Here is a 19,726-nt window from a genome sequence, read left to right as displayed (position 1 = left end):
TTTACTAAGGGCATCAGCCACCATATTGGCTTTCCCCGAATGATAAAGAATCTCCCAATCATAATTCTTGATTAGCTCTAACCGCCTCCTCTGGCGTATGTTGAGCTCTTTCTACGTAAGAATGTACTAGAGCTCCTATGGTTTGTGAATCTCACACTTCTCTCCATACAAGTAGTGCCTCAAATCTTTAGGGCAAAACTATTGCCACGAGCCCAAGCTCATGGGTGGGGATATCGAATTTTAAATTCCCTTAATTGTCTTGACGCAGACGCGATTATCTTGCTGTGCTATATAAGAAGCACCCTAATTCCTTATGCGAAGCGTCACTTACAAATCACAAAATCTCATTTTCCATCCGGCAACGCCAACATAGGGAACGTCACCAACCTTTGCTTCGGTTCTTGAAAGCTGTTCTCGCATTTCTTTGTCCATTCGAACTTCTCAGTCTTACGAGTAAGCCGCGTTAAAGGGGGCTACTATCTTTACAAACTTGAATGAACCTCCGGTAGTGATCGACCAATCCTACCTCTGGTAGTTGACCTAACCATGGTCATCAATTCATCAGTGGTCCTTTATCCATTCTTGTCAGGATCCTCCATGGGATCCTCCTCAGCAACTATCCCTTCTTGGACAACATCCTTAATATCAACATCATCCGGTCCTGCGTTAGGACGCTCTATCGGATCCACAATCCGATCTCCAATTAGTAATAAAACATCATCGCGTTGATGTTCCTCAACTTCAGGGTTCGGAGTCCCGCTACCATATACGATAACGAACTACGCTTCTATCGCTACATTTATAAGGGTTCGCATAAGGGTTTTAACTGTCAGTACTACGTTAGGTAGTCCGACTATGAACTTGGCAAGAGTTCTTATTATCTTAGTGAACTTATTATCTTAACGTCCCATCATCTCTGAGGTTTATAACGCTTAGCTCTGATACCATTTCTGTAACACCCCCAAATCCGGGGTCGGGGATCCGGGTTGTCACGAGTTCCATTTCCCTTAACAACACCCAATCTTAATAAATAATCAACTACTCTGTACTGTGACCCCACAATAAACACACACACCACAAGTTATAGTCTCAGAGATGAATATCCAAAAATAATCACAAGTCGTTTTATTCCACAATTATATGCCAATACACCTTAAACAGGTTTCTGAATAAATTTACATTTCTTTGCCATTATTACAATTCATAAATATACATAATCTGATACATCAAAAGTTGAAATCCTAGCCTATTGGTAGTTCCTACCTCAGCTATGGCGGCATCAGTGCTTCTAGAAAACTGCGGAACTACCTCTTGCGAATCGGGAACTTGGTCCGGTTCATCTTGTCTATCTGATGTTGTGTGATGAAAGAAGAAAGCAAGGGTGAGCAGCAAGCCCACCAAAATAATATGTATAATTATTAACAATATATGAGCCTTCTCATAGTACTCATGAAAGTCTTGGTCAAAAGAAATGAACCAAGTTGATATCTTAATGCGATGAAGTCGCAAAATATTCAGTATATATATATACATATATACTTTTCAAAATATTGGAAGTCCTCTTCCATGCACAATATACACAAAGTCCCAGTGTATAACTGTATAAAAAAAATATCGTTGCAAGGTGATCTCATATATCTAACCTTGTCTCAACGTTTTTCTGAAAATCTTTGTCATTCATAAGACAATTATTAATTAGATATAAGTTTAAAAGATGAAGTTACAAGATACCCCAATATACTTATATCTTTCCCAAATACTACTTGAACTACCACCGTTCAAGTTATAATTAGCTTCAAAAGTTCATCACATAGATGAGACTATAAGGCAAGATTTGAATAGATTAAATCTTTAAAATATTATCAAAATAAAATGAAGTTACGAGATACTTCATTTGATGTAAACATCATTTTGAAAACTTGACCCTGCCAACACTCAACAATCGCCCAACCGTAGCCTTTCTATCGAAGTGCTCTGGGTAGTGTTGCAGAAATTATCCAATTGGATGATGAACTCATTACGGGAGTTTGCCGCGCCAGGAAGACCACTTACGATGATCAGTCGTAGTAGTACAACCCCACCATTTTCTACATGTAGAGGAGAACCTGTCGGATTTACTTGTCAACCGAACACTGAACTCCTAAGGAAAGGACCGCCTTAGCGGAACTTCCAGGCCATTTGGGCCAATATAATAAGGCTGGGCCGGCGCTACTCGGCCACTTATGCCACTCCTAGTTCAGATGAAATCCATGACTCTGAAACGTAAAGCTCGTTTCCCCCTTTCCCCAAGTAGAAACTTGTTGATACGGCTCCACCAAGAAGTCGTACCTAGTTGGAAAGGAAAACTCACCGATATTTCCCAGGCGATGCCTGTTAATGGATTAACTTGTTCCAAGAATTTTACTTCCCGAATATTGGGTAAGTAATCAAAAACTCTTTTACCAAGACAGCAACCTTGTTGCGAATATAAAACACACCACCGAGCCGGATCCCCCAGGTTTTGAGCGAGTATTTAAATCCCCTTTTTAAAAGGAAGATCTTAAATATAAAAATAGTTTTGGGATCCGCTCTAACTTTTGAAAATCATTTTAAAGACTCGAAAACACTTTAAAGAGTGTTTGGAGTAAAACTGATTTAATGAAGTAAATCAGTCCCCAGAATATTTAGAAAATGTCTGAATATTATTATTTAAATAATATTCCCATAAAAAAATAATCTTTATAAAATAATTGAAGTTGAAGTATTAAAACTTATACTTGAAATGAATAGCAAATAATCAAAGATATACTTATACGAAAGTAATATCTTTATTTGAATAATCAAAAATAAGTTTGATTATCGACACCTTATTCTTTAATACAATAAAGAATATTATTAAGTAATAAGCGGAGTCATAATACCTTGAATGAATACTATAAATAATATTCATAAAATAAAGGAGTCATACATCCTCAAATGAATATCTAAGTAATATTCAAATAATAAAATAAACTGAGTCATAAGCCCTCGAATGAATATTCAAATAATATTCAAATAATAAAATAAACTGAGTCATAAGCCCTCGAATGAATATTCAAATAATATTCAAATAATAAAATAAACTGAGTCATAAGCCCTCGAATGAATACTCAAATTAATATTCAATTAAGTAAAATAAAGGTATCGAATAAACCTTATTCGATCCATAGTTTTAAAAACTATATCCATATATATATATATATATAAATATATATATATATATATATATATATAATATACTCGGGAACATCGACTCCCGGTTTTAGAAAATATTTTCACCTTTGGGTCCCTGTACTAAGGGTATATGCAAATTACCGCTATCCTCTAGCATAGGTATTATCAACTAAATCAACAGATATATATGGAAAGAATGCGAAACAGGCATGCATATATATATACCATAGCAGCATGCTTCAATATATTGCATCATTTGCTAATTAACCAACATGCATCTATCGCAAGATAATGCAAATACATATATTCATCACAACAACAGTTATAACGGGTAGAAAACTTGCCTGAGCGACTGGGGGTTACGAATGGCTCGGGACGAGTCTGGTAACCTATAAACAACAAGTAAGTTGGAATTAAACCAAAGTCACTTGTAAATATATACTCTAACCAACTCAGACTCTAACGCTCATTTTGCGCTTACTGATTCTCTTAAGTCACTCGAGTACCCTCGGCTCCACCATTTTTAATAATTTAACCTTTACGAGTTTTAAGGCGATTCCTTCGCGAGTGTCTTACCAACTGTCTAACACACTTACCATAAATGTTTCATGCATTAATTAACCCTTTTTGGTCTTTAACCTATGTTTCAAAGTAAGGCGAGGGGAAAAGTTTCGTTCGCGAAACGCCGTTACTTGAAACGGTCGTTTCTCCTAAACCGTTCATCGGAATCGAACGAACTACATATCAAAACGAAGCTCATAACATGAGCTATCTAAACATGGCAGTGGTCATAATCTAGCAGGGGGTCTCGGGTCCTAATGTTATGCACAAAAACAGTCCAAAGAAAATCGGACGTTACGACGACTATGTTTACGCGATTACCAATGTTTAAACTACTCCAATTAACCACCAACCAACTCATAACCATCAATACAACAAAAATTCACCTAAACCATACCACATCAGTCCATAATCTCCAAGGTTTTCAACTCAAACAACCACAATCAAGACCTATGAACTATAATCAAGCTTCAATTACCAAAAACACTTCCAAATCAAACCAACTACTAATAATCACAATCCATGCTTCTCATTTCACAACACCAACCATTAAACTTACTAACAAATAAAGTAAAGGCTAGGGTTTGAAGTTTATACCTTCCTTGGGAGGTGTTAAGTTTCTAGGAAGCCTTAGGGAGCCTCCTACAAGCTTGATCTTTCCAAAGAAATCAAGAACACAAAGTTAGGCTTTGAAGTTTCTAAAAGTCCGATTTAAAGAACTGTAAAAATGAGGGTCTTACCATGATTATTTGGACGAGACTTGTGAACAAGAGTTGTAGGCCATCTCAATACCTTTCCAATGAGCTATAGAACACAATATTTGAGTGAGAAATGAAGGAGATACAGCAGTTTTAGTGTTCTGGTTCTGTTTTGGCCGAGAGCATGAAGAACAATGCCTTGGTTTCTTTTTGATTTTGATGAAAAATGATTTGCTTGGCTTGGTTGGTTTGATTTTTGTGTTTGTTTTAGTAAATTACCTAGTTGCCCTTGATTTTGTGTGGTTAAAAAGCCACCACATCTCCTTCCTTCCCATGTCATGCTTGAGTCATCCTCATGATGTCATCCTCCCCTCCTTGTCCTCTTCTCATTGGTTGGGTGACATCATCCTCTCTAATCCCTTTGATTAACTTCCTAATTGTTTGCCTAATGACCGCTGATCTGTTATACGGTTCGCTTAACTTTCGTTTTCGTTTATCGTTTGAAGGATCATACCCGGGATCTTATTACTTAGGTTCCCTTAACCTTTCTCAATATATTATATTCCTTTTATGATCCTCTCCTATAATCCTTTAATTTAAATCCTTTTTATCATGTTACCTTATACTCAATTCTTTCCGTATCTATTAGATTTCCGGGAAAAATCAAAGTGTTCGGATTTGGATTCTGACGATCTTTACATACACTTATATCCCATATAAAGTACTAATAAAATCTCAGAATATCCATATCAGAACCCCTACATAGTGTGGCATGAAAAGTTTTCTCATTCAGCAAAAACACTATTCATAAGGGTTTCAAAAATTTCCAAAAATTGGGGTTATTACATCAAATATAGTCATAGTGATTGTTGTGGAATAAAAACCTGAGTATTTTAGTATTTAATGCTAGGGTTGGTGAGTTTCGAACTTTTATGGTTGCCATTGCGTTCGGGACTATCGATCTTTGCAAGATGCTTACGTATTTCTGTGTTGTAGAGAATTAAGTCAAAAACGTTGTTCTAGATTGGAAGGTAGAGCCCTTTATATAGAGGTGAGTCTAGGGTTAGACTTCTGTTCTCCAACTTAGATGGTAATTAGGAGTCCTATTGAGGAAGGAGCTCCAAAACCTTTTGTGAAGACTTTGAGTCCGTTTACATAACACCCCCTTTGTTATAATAAAAGAAGATATTATTTAAACCCCATAAACCTGCAAATAGAGCAGTAATATATTTCTAAACAAAAATTAAACAGTTTATAATCTTCAAAATAATATTAAATCTCCATACTCTCTAAACCAATAATATAAATGTAGAAATCTCTAATTAAATAATTAAGTCTAGATAATGATAAAGTCTGAAATCCTAATTGATAAATGGGGTAGTTCTCCACCACACCGTCTCAGATCCCCCTAAGCACCTGCTAGAAAAAGAATACGGCATGAGCCAAACGCTCAGTACGGATTTGGAATTACAATTTATAAAACAGAAAATCAGAAATTAATATTTCACAACTTATAATAAAACAACAATTCTAAAAAAAATAAGTAAGGCTGAAGCAACGAGTGGCTAAGATATTTCATACCGAGATCAGAACAGATACAAATACACACATCATAGGGTACCTAATGCGTGCAACATAATGGATAACGCGTACGGCATATATAACGTCACCATAAATCAACTCACAAATCAAACTCTGGGTGCACCCACGTATCCTGAACAAATATAAAATGCGCAAAAACTTCTCCCAAGAGCTAACAGAAGGATACGCCGTAACCAATCACACTGTCACGGAAGTGTCATGTCACTGGTGCCGCAATGACGAGGCTGTAGTACCCCCTACAGCTGGTTAACTCGGTATACCCTAAATCACACTAAGGGTTCAAAATAAAATATTCTCGCAAAATTTTAAAATCACATGAGACAAATAATTCAGATTTCCAAAATATAAGGTGTCATAAATAATTTTTGAAAACCGCATAAACGGATATCTATTTTTTTTTAAAAACAATTTTGGAAGTTAAAACGGTCAAGCAAATACTAACGGAATGAACAGAAAATAGAATGGAACGAATCAAATAAATATAATGCATACAAGGAGTAGCGCTGAATAAAAAGGGGACATATATCCGTACATTAAATACAACAACCAACCAGGAATCTGCAAATGATCTGTTGGGCTGCTCGCCTCTAGCTACACTTCGGCTCTCTAACTAAGTATAATGAATACATTATTATTTAAGTAATGTGTCACTAATAAAATAATGGATTAACCTAAAACTATGATATAACAATGTTGTATAGTTTTAAATATGTAATTTAAATCATAGATCTTGACTTAAAAAGATATTAAATAACATTATACAATATAAAATATTTAGCTCCTTTACTGCCTATTTACATATTCGAAAAAACCATGCAGCACATGACAAGAAATACAATATTTAATATCATAATTTGGATTAACAGATTATCAAGTTTGATCTTTATAAGCTCTTTGACTTTTGCCTAATAAACATATACATGCATGTGTTATTTGGATGATTTCAAGATTATTGTATAAGTACATAATTTCAATATATTATAACATCTCTTAGCCTTTAAATATTTTAAAATACATATATTCTAACAAATAATTAAAATACGTACAATTATAAATCAATACATGTTAAAAGAATACTTCTCAGTAATGGTCATGAGTAGTGGTGGCCAAACGGGTGTGCCGGACGTGCCGTGCCGGTTTTTTATCGGGCCGAGTTGGCTATATCTTAATTCGTGAACAACACGTCTAGATATACGGTTCATTCCGGGTTAGTGCCGGTTCGTAAAAGTTGAACTCGTGGGTAGCTCGCGGTTTATACGAGCTGAACGGGTCAGGAAAGATTATAAATAACAGACAGAAAATGGGCGCGTGCAGCGGGTTTATGTTTACGGGGCGGGGCGGGTTTACGGGACGGGGTGGGGTGAGTTAAGTTTTTTATTATTTAAACAATACAAGTATACAACTTGTAACTGCAGAACCTGATGTCATGATTGCAAGCAACTTTTTTAGATATATATTTGTGCATATTGAAAGGAATATGTCCTAAGTCCAATCATGTATTAGGATTTAGGAATAACTTTTATGTAATCTGTTTTGATTTCATTGATATTAATAAAGACTTAATTTGTTTTTATTACGGGCTTTATCTATTTAAGTGTTTAAATAAGATATACCATAGTTTAGAGTAAAGCTTTTTATGGATTATGATGAGATCATAATAGTGAGATCTAAAAAGATGATAACTCTAAACTTAAATAGTTCCTGGTCATAGGATTACTAACTGGTAATTAATAATCCACAAAGATCGGTACATACTATGCTTGCTTTATTATGAAGGATGTTTGTTCTCATAGACATTTGTGTGGTGACACTATAGCTAGTATGTAGGTGCTTATTATGGAATAAGTTCACTGAACATGACTCGCACAGCTGAACAACTGATGGAGTTCACTCACGTGTCAGCAGTTGTTCACATAGTGATAGTTGTACAAGTATCCTTAGACTTGAGGTCATCATAGTCATCTTGTGTACACTGAACTATGCTTTGGTTTAGTTCTTAGTCTCCAGGGACAATTATTAGGGCTCTTCTGGGTATAGGAATTTGTACACGAAGATAGTGTATGATCAATAAAGGATCTACCCCTTCCAGTGTAGGAAGCGAATGTTCAAGGCTGATCCACTTATGCTAGTTCAGGAATCTCTGGCCAGAGTAAATGAAATTAGAAAGGAGTTTCTAATTTGCATAGAACTACGCATAGTAAATGGTAAGCAAAGTGATTGAATTAGATAGGCTTGACACGAGATCCATGCCTTGTATTTAATCGGGACATTGTATGGTAGAAGGAGTTTATTGTACGGTAACTATTCACTGAATAGGTTCTTGGTATTCTAAGCAGTGAATTCATATTATCCGGATAGTCGCGATATGCTGAGAAGTATCCCTCACGATGTAGAATAAATGTGATTAATTAATTAATCATATTTAATAAATTAGAGAATTTATATAATAATAATAAAATAGTTTTATTATTATTTATTTCTACTACCGGCTTAATATTGAACCTACAGGGTCACACCATAAAAAGAGAATGATTTAATGGTGGAGGAATTAATTAATAATGGCTAATAATTATTTATTTGTGAAATAAATAATTAATTGGCAAATTTAATAATTGATTAAATGAGATTTAATTGATTATAAATTAATTAAGAAAAGTTCTTAATATTATTAATTAAGAATTTAATTTTTGGAAATTAAATCAAGAGAGAGAATTATTTCTAAAGTGTTTAGAAAAAGGATTAGTAATTAAAAGGTGTTTTAATTATTAATGAGAATAATAAATGGGATAATAATAATATTTATGGGAAAATTTCAGCTAAAAATTTTGCCTATAAATACACTATTATAGACCCTAATTTTATTCTAATCCCATCGAACCCGAAAACCCAAAAAGTTTGGAAAACCCAATTCTCTCCACCTCCTTCCTCCTCCTTAACATCGTTTTCTTGGTGGATACCGGTGGAGTGCTTCACACTTGAAGAGCAACTGCTAAGGATCTCTGATCGTTGTCTCCGAATTATTTTAAAAGGTTAGATTCGATCCCTCGAATTTTTATTCACGATTTATATGCTTTTATTTGGATTTTGTATGTGTAAAAGTGTTTTGCCATTCCCCCGCTGCGTTTAAAATCCAACAATGGTATCAGAGCATAGGTTGTATGCATATAGATCTGTGGTAAAAATTTCAGAATTTTATGTGCTTGTATGAATTAATTATGATTTTTACAAGTTATATTATGGATTAATTTTGTCTGATGAGAAATCGTTTCTCAGAATAATTTTTATTGTTGATCTGGGTTCTACAAGTGTTGTAGATCGTCTGGGTATTTTTTTCATAATTTTATGATGTATAGATTTTTTTATTATGAATTTTTAAAGTTATTTCAATTAAATTCGTAATTAAATAAATTATATATATATATATATTATTTGTAAGTATATATATATGTACATCTATAAGTCATCTGTGTGTTGTCTGCTGTTGATGCTGCACAGAGAAGGACAGAGAATGTCAGGCGGCTTGTTTTCCGAGAAGAAAAAGCGGCAACTGCTGAAAGAAAAAAAAAATAGGGGTGTAACGCATTCCGGGAATGCGTTTCACACCTGTGGCGCATTCACGGAATGCGTTACACCCTTTAATGGCTTAAAAGGGGTGTAACGCATTCCGGTGATGCGTTACAGCCCGTCTGTTGATTTTAAAATTGATTTTCTGGGAGTTTCGTAACTCCGTTTTGGGCGTGCAATATACCGTTGGATTCGTTTTTCCGATATGGATCTAATGGAGTGATCAATTTTAGTTTATATAAAAGTTTTGAACTGTTTATATTCCATGAAGTGTTTTAAAGCTGTTTTTGATCATTTGAATTGATTTTAAATGCTTCTTGTGATACATAGAGATGTATATTGCTTGTTCTAATGTGCTAGATGATGTAACATGCCTACCTTGATGTTTATTCATGTTGATATATGTGATATATGCTTAGTTTATCATGCGATGATAGATTTAGGTGAACTTAAATGAACATAAGGCGTTTGTTAGACAACCTAGTATAGTGAAATTATTTCATAACCTTAATAACAATATTATGAATACAATCATGAGATTCTTGTGTTTGTGAAACACGTAACTGAATATGAATTTTCGATATGAGAGAAAGGATGATTCTGTCAACAACAGATTTCTATCTGTAAGAAAGGGTTATTAAGTGACGCCTCTTGACAATGCTCCACCCGATCTGGGAATCATCTGATTATTGATTATTGATTTGAAATATTTAATTTAAAAGGAAGAATTTCTTTATAATATGATTATGATTGTAACGTAATATAATCCCTCTAAAATTAAATAATATCAAGTAGTAATTGGCCAATGACACAACGGGCTTGTGTCGGTCATAGCCTTCCAACATGATAGAAAAGTAGTTCTTATTTTTAAATCATTGTCGGTTCGTGCTACAGCCGAGGGCTTTCATTTCGAAATAAGAAATACTTGTCTGTTACATAGAGATGTGTACATTGAATAAGAATCTAAAGGTCGGTACGTGTTACAGCCGTGGGCCTTTGGGGACTGATTCAACTATACGGAATGTTGGGTTAGACTTGACTTAGAATATTGAGTTTGTCGTGCTACAGCCGAGACTCAATTATTCAAGAGGCTAAAGTTTGATTAGGGAATAACATGAGATGTAATTGACAAGAGTTTTCTGCCTATTGAACATTACATGGTGGTTCGTGCTACAGCCGGGGTCGTGTAATGGAATGTAGGATCCCTATTCCCACTAGCATTATGAATGCTTAATTTTTCACGTAGGGGGTTGAATAAATTAGGAAAACTAGTGGGAGCCACTTATGAATAAAGACCCGATTCATATAGTGTTTTTAAAATGAAATCAAATATTTGCTAAGTGTTGTTATGTGTTTATCATTTACAGATTTACAATATACATTATGTCTTCTGCACTATCACTCAGGAGCATACTAGATGCTCACAAATTGACTGGTCCTAATTATGCTGACTGGCTTCGAAACTTGAGAATTGTTCTCAGGATTGAGAAGCTGGAATACGTGATTGACTCACCTAAGCCTACTGAACCTGCTAGTGATGCACATAATGATGAACATATTGTGTATCGTAAGTGGATAGATGATGCAAATGTTGCTCAATGCATCATGCTAGCTTCCATGAACATTGAGCTACAGAAGCAACATGAGCATATGGATGCTCACACTATCCTCATGCATCTACAAGAGTTGTATGATGTGGCGGGGAGGATAGCTCGATATGAGATATCGAAGGAGCTGTTCGGTTGTAGGATGTCTGAGGGATCATCTGTGAATGACCATGTACTTAAGATGATCAATTTGATTGAACGTCTTGGACAACTTGGTTTTGCCATGGATGGGGAGCTGGGCCAAGACTTGGTCTTGCAATCGCTTCCGAGTTCGTTCTCGCAGTTTGTTGTGAACTTTCACATGAATAAGTTGGATGTCAGCCTGCCTGAACTCCACAACATGTTGAAGACTGCGGAATCGAATTTTCCCTTAAGAAGAGTTCTATTCTTCTAATTGGTGAAAGTTCCAATCCTAAGAAAAGGAAGAGGAACTCTTCCAAAAAGAAGAAAGTAGGTGAGAAAATGCCGGTTCCGCCAAAAGCTGAAGTCCCCAAGAGCAAAGTTGTTTGCTTTCACTGTAACAAGGTGGGGCACTGGAAGAGGAACTGCAAGGTTTACCTTGCAGAATTGAAGAAGAAGAAGAAGGGTAGTGAGACTACCGCTTCTGATTCAGGTATGTTCATGATAGAAATGAATATGTCATTAAATCAAATTTCTACTTGGGTATTAGATACCGCATGTGGTTCTCAAATCTGCAATTTGTTGCAGGGACCAAGGAGAAGTAGGACTCTTGAGGAAGAGGAGTTGATTCTACTGATGGGAAATGGAGCAAGAGTTGCTGCTGAAGATGTAGAATCATTTCATTTACATATGCCTACGGGCAAGACTATTATTTTAAATAATTGTTATTTTGTTCCCTCGATTGTGAGGAATATTATTCCCATGTTAGACTTGGCTGGATTTTCATTTATTATTGAGAATAATGAATGTTCTATTCTTAGAGATAATATTATTTATGGACGTGGTGCTTTAAATAATGGTCTGTATATATGTGACATAATTTACTTCAGATTGAACAAACTAATAAAAGAAAAGGGATGATGAAAATCTCACTTCATAGTGGCACTGCAGTCTCCATTTAGTGGACATGGAGAGAGGGCTGCAGATTTGCTAGGAATGGTACACACAGATGTATGTGGACCAATGTCTACGCAATCCATGGGTGGATTTTCATACTTCATTACTTTCATAGATGATAGATCTGGATTCGGATATGTGTTTGATGAAACACAAGTCTGAGGCCTTTGAAAAGTTCAAAGAATATAAGTATGAAGTGGAGAAACAACCAAACATAGTATTATAACTCTTCGATCAGATCGAGGTGGTGAATACTTTAATAGAGTGTTTCTAGATTATCTCAAAGTAAATGGTATAGTCTCCCAGTGGACGCCTCCAGATTGGTATCTGAAAGGAGAAATCGAACTTTGTTAGACATAGTTCGGTCCATGATGAGCTATGCAAATCTTCCAGTATTCCTATGGGGTTGTGCATTGGAAACCTCAGCATATTTACTGAATAAGGTGCTTTCCAAATCTGTTCCTCAAACTCTGTATGAGATATGGAAAGAAAGGAAACCGAGTCTTAAACACGTTAAGATTTGGGCATGTCCAGCTTATGTCAAGTAAGTTGACCCAAATAAGCTGGAATATCGATCCGTAAAATGTAGTTTTGTGGGATATCCTAAAGAGACTTTAGGGTATTACTTTTACACCGATCATCGGATGTTTGTATCCAGACATGCTACCTTCTTGGAAAAGGAGTTTATCCTTGAAGGAAACAGTGGGAGAAAAATTGAACTTGATGAAGTTCAAGAAGCACAAACTACTACGGATCAAGGGGAAACACCTGTTCTGACTGAACAACCTTTTATGAAACAGCCCATTCATAGATCAGGAAGAGTGTCTCGCCAACCTGAGAGGTATTATGGCCTTGTCATTGAGAATGACAATGAGTTGTCGATCATTGATGATGACGACCCTGTGACCTATAATGAGGCTATGAGTAGTGTTGACTCAGAGAAATGGCATAGTGCCATGAAATCCGGAAAGAAATTTATGTATACGGGATACAAAAGAATGATTAGAGCAGATGGTCAGGTGGAGACCTTTAAGGCCAGACTTGTGGCAAAAGAATTCAAACAAAGGCAATGGATTGACTTTGATGAAACCTTTTACCTGTAGCCCTGTTAAAATCAGTTCGGATTTTGCTTGCGAATGCTTCTTACTACGACTATGAGATCTGGCAATTAGCCAGATGGTTTTCTTTCCAAGAGAAATGAAAACCTAGTGTGTAAGCTGCTGTGAACCATATGTGGTTTAAAGCAGGCTTCTCGAAAGATGGAACATTCGTTTTGATGAGACAATCAAAGAGTTTGATTTTATCAAAAACGAAGATGAACCATGCGTCTACAAAAGGGTTAGTGGGAGCGCGGTAACATTTTTTGTATTGTATTGAAATAGAGTTGACACACATAACAACATAGCAGACCCACTCACAAAGCTACTTTATGAAAGTCACTTTGATCGTCATAAAGACAAGATGGGTATTAGATACCAGAGTGATTGGCTTTAGTACAAATGGGAGATTGAAAGGAATATGTCCTAAGTCCAATCATGTATTAGGATTTAGGAATAACTTTTATGTAATCTGTTTTGATTTTATTGATATTAATAAAGACTTGTTTTGTTTTTATTACGGGCTTTATCTATTTAAGTGTTTAAATAAGATATACCATAGTTTAGAGTAAAGTTTTTTATGGATTATGATGAGATCATAATAGTGAGACCTAAAAAGATGATAACTCTAAACTTAAATAGTTCCTGGTCATAGGATTAGTAACTGGTAATTAATAATCCGCAAAGATCGGTACATACTATGCTTGCTTCATTATGAAGGATGTCTGTTCTCATAGACATTTGTGTGGTGACACTATAGCTAGTATGTAGGTGCTTATTATGGAATAAGTTCACTGAACATGACTCGCACAGCTGAACAACTGATGGAGTTCACTCACGTGTCAACAGTTGTTCACATAGTGATAGTTGTACAAGTATCCTTAGACTTGAGGTCATCATAGTCATCTTGTGTACACTGAACTATGCTTGGGTTTAGTACTTAGTCTCCAGGGACAATTATTAGGGCTCTTCTGGGTATAGGAATTTGTACACGAAGATAGTGTATGATAAATAAAGGATCTACCCCTTCCAGTGAAGGAAGCGAATGTTCAAGGCTGATCCACTTATGCTAGTTCAGGAATCTCTGGCCAGAGTAAATGAAATTAGAAAGGAGTTTCTAATTTGCATAGAACTACGCATAGTAAATGGTAAGCAAAGTGATTGAATTAGATAGGCTTGACACGAGATCCATGCATTGTATTTAATCGGGACATTGTAGGGTAGAAGGAGTTTATTGTACGGTAACTATTCACTGAATAGGTTCTTGATATTCTAAGCAGTGAATTCATATTATCCGGATAGTCGCGATATGCTGAGAAGTATCCCTCACGATGTAGAATAAATGTGATTAATTAATTAATCATATTTAATAAATTAGAGAATTTATATAAATAATGATAAAATAGTTTTATTATTATTTATTTCTACTACCGGCTTAATATTGAACCTACAGGGTCACACCATAAAAAGAGAATGATTTAATGGTGTAGGAATTAATTAATAATGGCTAATAATTATTTATTTGTGAAATAAATAATTAATTGGCAAATTTAATAATTGATTAAATGAGATTTAATTGATTATAAATTAATTAAGAAAAGTTCTTAATATTATTAATTAAGAATTTAATTTTTGGAAATTAAATCAAGAGAGAGAATTATTTCTAAAGTGTTTAGAAAAAGGATTAGTAATTAAAAGGTGTTTTAATTATTAATGAGAATAATAAATGGGATAATAATAATAATATTTATGGGAAAATTTCAGCTGAAAATTTTGCCTATAAATACACTATTATAGACCCTAATTTTATTCTAATCCCATCGAACCCGAAAACCCAAAAAGTTTGGCAAACCCAATTCTCTCCACCTCCTTCCTCCTCCTTAACATCGTTTTCTTGGTGGATACCGGTGGAGTGCTTCACACTTGAGGAGCAACTGCTAAGGATCTCTGATCATTGTCTCCGAATTATTTTAAAAGGTTAGATTCGATCCCTCGAATTTTTATTCATGATTTATATTCTTTTATTTGGATTTTGTATGTGTAAAAGTGTTTTTCCATGCCCCCGCTGCGTTTAAAATCCAACACATATTAATATATACAAGTATTTAAACAATACTTATAAGACAATACTTATACGACTATACAACTTACAAGACAGACAGGTCACAGAGTTAAGAGTGTCACATGCATACTCCCACAACTTGTGGGCCACAAGACGACCAAACCAACTGAATATGTCCTGACTTCTAAGAATAATATAACGTGCCGGGCGGTTTGCACGGGTCAGGCGAGTTCGAACGGGTTACGCGGGTTCTAGCGGGTTCGCGTGCCGTTCTGTTCTCGCATGCCGGTTCAGCCTCGTGCCGTGCCGATTCACGGTTAGAATATAATGAAACCGTATTCGCACCGTAACTATTCATGTTCAGTGCCGAGTTTAACTCGTCCCGCTACGAGTCGAATTTTAACGGTTTATTAAGCGAGCCGGGGCTAGTTCGGGCGGGTTGAACCACCCGTTTGGCCACCTCTAGTCATGAGTCATGACCACCATAAATGCATGCATGCAACTTGGAATTCAAGGAGAGGCTCGTAAATCTAAGAAGTAGTACTTTATGTTTTACAATTAAATAATTAAAAAGTGAAGTTACTGGGTGCATGGTATAAGAAACAGATAAACCCTCGAACTAGTATTCACAAATAACGACATTAGATCATATCCTCAATTGTCAAGTGAGAACTAAGAATAAGATGAGTACCTTTTTAATTACTAGATGGATAAAACGGTCTTCCCTCGTTCATTTCTCTTCATTCAACGCCTCCGGATTTTTTCAATAATATCCCTTCCCAAATTAGTAGTATCTATGTTTAGAATTAACTTTGTATATATATATATACAAGTTATCTACTTCTTTTCTAGTTAGTAATTTATACTTATATCAAATTCTCTTGTATATCAAATTCTATTATTATTATTATTATTATTATTATTATTATTATTATTATTATTATTATTATTATCTAAAATTCATGTATATTACATATATACTCCCCTTAAAAAATTCCGTCCCCGAAATCAAACGAAACTAAATAGTCGTACATGAATCGAATAAATACGGATATTTCTCACGAATAAATTCTTCTAATTCCCAAGGCGCCTCTCTCTCAGAATTATTTTTCCGCAAAACCTTCACAAACGGAATGGTGTTCTTTCTCAAAACCCGCTCCTCTCGAGCTAAGATAGCCTCAGCTTCTTCCTCACACAAAAGATCCTCTCTAATCTTATACAATGGATACTAAACTATGTGTAATGGATGATATTTAGAGCCCCTCAAAACAAACACATGAAACACATTATGCACATGAGATAGTTGTGGCGGTAACGCAACTCTATAAGATACTTCCCCAACTTTCTCGATAACATCAAAAGGTCCAACATATCTCGGACTAAGCTTTCCCTTCATACCAAAATGTTTCACACCCTTACAAGGCGACACCTTCAAGAACACATGATCACCTGGCTCAAATCCACCAAACTTTCGATGTTGATCCGCATAATTCTTTTGATATGATCGGGCTTCCTTTAAACTTTCTTTAACTTTCTCTACCTTCTCATTAGTGATTCTAACCCACTCCGGCCCTTCAATGGCTCTCTCATCAACCTCATCCCAACAAGATGGTTCCCTACACCTCCTACCATACAAAGCCTCAAATGGTGGCATACCAATACTCGCGTGCTAACTATTATTGTACGCAAACTCTACGAAATACAAATATTTATCCCAATCACCTGTCCACTCCAAAGCACAAGCCCTCAACATATCCACCAACGTCTGGATCGTCCTTTCTGAATGTCCATCAGTTTACGGATGATAAGCTGTACTAAAATTACGCCTCGTTCCCCAAGCTTGCTGGAACCCCTTCCAAAAATATGATGTAAATCTCGTATCACTGTCAGAAACTATCGACACAGGCACACCATGAAGTCTAACAATATCTCGCTGAAAAATCTCTGCCAACTTATGAACAAGAGTAGTCTCTCTAATAGGTAAGAAGTGAGCGGACTTAGTAAGTCTATCAACCACCACCCATATGACATCATTCTTCTTGAAGGTCCTCGGCAAATGAGTCACAAAATCCAGAGTAATGTTTTCCCACTTCCAAACTGGAATATCTAGCTGCTGCAATAGTCCACTAGGCCTCTGATGATCTATCTTCACCTGTTGACATGTAAGACATTTCCCCACAAATTCTGCTATATCTCCTTTCATTCCACTCCACCAAAAGTGCTTCTTCAAATCCCTATACATCTTAGTGGAACCTGGGTGAATAGAGAATGAAGAACTATGAGCCTCCTTCAAAATTTTCTCACGAATCATCGGGTCTGAGGTAACACACAATTTACTACCCAACCATATCACACCCTCATCATCAACACGAAAATGTTTTTCCTTGCCACTTGCCTCCTCGGATCTAATAGCTTCCAAACCTGTATCACTCTTCTGAGCCTTCTTAACCATTGAAACAAGATTCAGTTCCACTTTCAAACTTGCAATACTACCATTTGATCCTCTAACATACAACTCAACACACAAGCGCTCCAAATCTGAAATAAGGCACGACTAAGTAATGAGAGATGCAACACTCCCCAAGTTCTTCCTACTAAGAGCATCTGTCACTACATTCGCCTTCCCTGGATGGTACTGAATATTTGCATCATAATTTTTAAGAAGTTCAAGCCACCTCCGCTATCTCATATTAAGCTCTTTCTGAGTAAAGATGTATTTGAGACTTTTGTGATCAGTAAAGACGTCATAAGTCTCTCCATAAAAATAGTGTCTCCAGATCTTCAAAGCAAGTACCACAGCAGCTAACTCCAAGTTATGGGTAGGATAGTTCACCTCATAAGGTTTAAGTTTCCTAGAGGCGTAAGAAATCACTTTCCCATGCTGCATAAGAACGCACCCCAATCCTCTCTTAGAAGCATCACTATAAATCTGAAAACCTCCACTCCCTGATGGCAACACAAGCATTGGAGCTGACACCAACCTCTTCTTTAACTCTTGAAAGCTCTTCTCACGATCATCATTCCATTCAAACTTAATTCCCTTCCTCATTAGATGAGTCAATGGCAAAGCTATGGAAGAGAAACCTTCCACAAAACGCCTGTAGTAACCTGCTAAACCCAAGAAACTCCTCACCTCCATCACATTGCTAGGTCTGGGCCAATTAGTAATAGCCTCGACTTTCGCAGGATCCAACTCAATGCCCCTACCAGACACAATATTCCCCAAGAATGCCACTTCCTCCAACTAGAATTCACACTTGGAAAATTTCGCAAACAACTTCTTCTCCCTCAAAATTTTAAGTACAGTATGTAAATGCTCCTCATGCTCCTCTATGCTCCTAGAGTATATCAAGATATCATCGATGAAGACCATCACGAATTTATCCAGATAATCATGAAAGACCCGATTCATCAAATCCATAAATACCGCTGGTGCATTCATCAACCCAAAGGACATCACGAGAAACTCATAATGACCATAACGAATGCGAAATGCAGTCTTCGAAATGTCTTCCTCCCTAACTCGTAACTGATGGTAACCAGATCTCAAATCTATCTTCGAAAAGTACTTCTCCCCTTACAACTGATCAAATAAGTCATCAATGCGTGGTAAAGGATAGCTGTTTCTGATAGTCACCTTATTCAACTCCCTATAGTCAATGCACAATCTCATGGAACCATCCTTTTTATTCACAAACAACACAGGAGCGCCCCATGGAGACACACTTGGCCTGATAAATCCCCTATCCAACAACTCATACAGCAGCTCCTTCAATTCCTGCAACTCAAGTGGTGCCATCCGTTAAGGCGCCTTAAAAATAGGCTCAACGCCTAGAACTAGTTCAATAGTAAACTCCACCTCTCTATGTGGTGGCAAACCTGGTAGCTCATCGGGGAACAAATCTTCATACTCCCTCGCAACTGGATAATCCTCGATGCGAGGTTCATCCTTCGATGTATCCCTCACGAAAGCAAAGTAGCCATCACAACCCTTAGACAACAATTTACTCGCCTTTAGAGCAGAAATTAACTTAACATCCCCCTTCGGCTGAGACCCTTTGTGACGTCCTCAATCTCGGGGTTAGGAAATGAGGACTCACACACCTCTAACCTAATAATTAAATATGCATAAACCCCGATTAACTAATAACAAGATCAACATGATAAAGTATGAGACAAGATCACAACTACCAATCACAGAATATAACTCACAAACCCAAAATATTATTAAATAAATAATATCGATTCCGGCTGGGAACCGACAGA

At 36.2% G+C, this 19,726-nt stretch overlaps 1 protein-coding gene across 1 annotated transcript; it reads right to left on the bottom strand.

The window, feature by feature from the left end:
- Window positions 1–17,255: 17,255 nt before the first annotated feature.
- On the bottom strand, window positions 17,256–19,259 carry LOC141685276 (uncharacterized). Its single transcript, XM_074490389.1, has 5 exons — window positions 19,098–19,259; window positions 18,594–18,704; window positions 18,185–18,341; window positions 17,701–17,998; window positions 17,256–17,433 (listed from the first exon to the last, which is right to left on the bottom strand). The coding sequence occupies exons 1-5, from the start codon at window positions 19,257–19,259 to the stop codon at window positions 17,256–17,258; spliced, it is 906 nt and encodes a 301-aa protein (XP_074346490.1).
- Window positions 19,260–19,726: the final 467 nt, after the last annotated feature.

Source organism: Apium graveolens, chromosome 9 (genome assembly GCF_009905375.1).
Source record: "Apium graveolens cultivar Ventura chromosome 9, ASM990537v1, whole genome shotgun sequence".
Classification (NCBI taxonomy): Eukaryota; Viridiplantae; Streptophyta; class Magnoliopsida; order Apiales; family Apiaceae; genus Apium; species Apium graveolens.
This window is presented reverse-complemented; position numbering and strand designations above follow the sequence as displayed.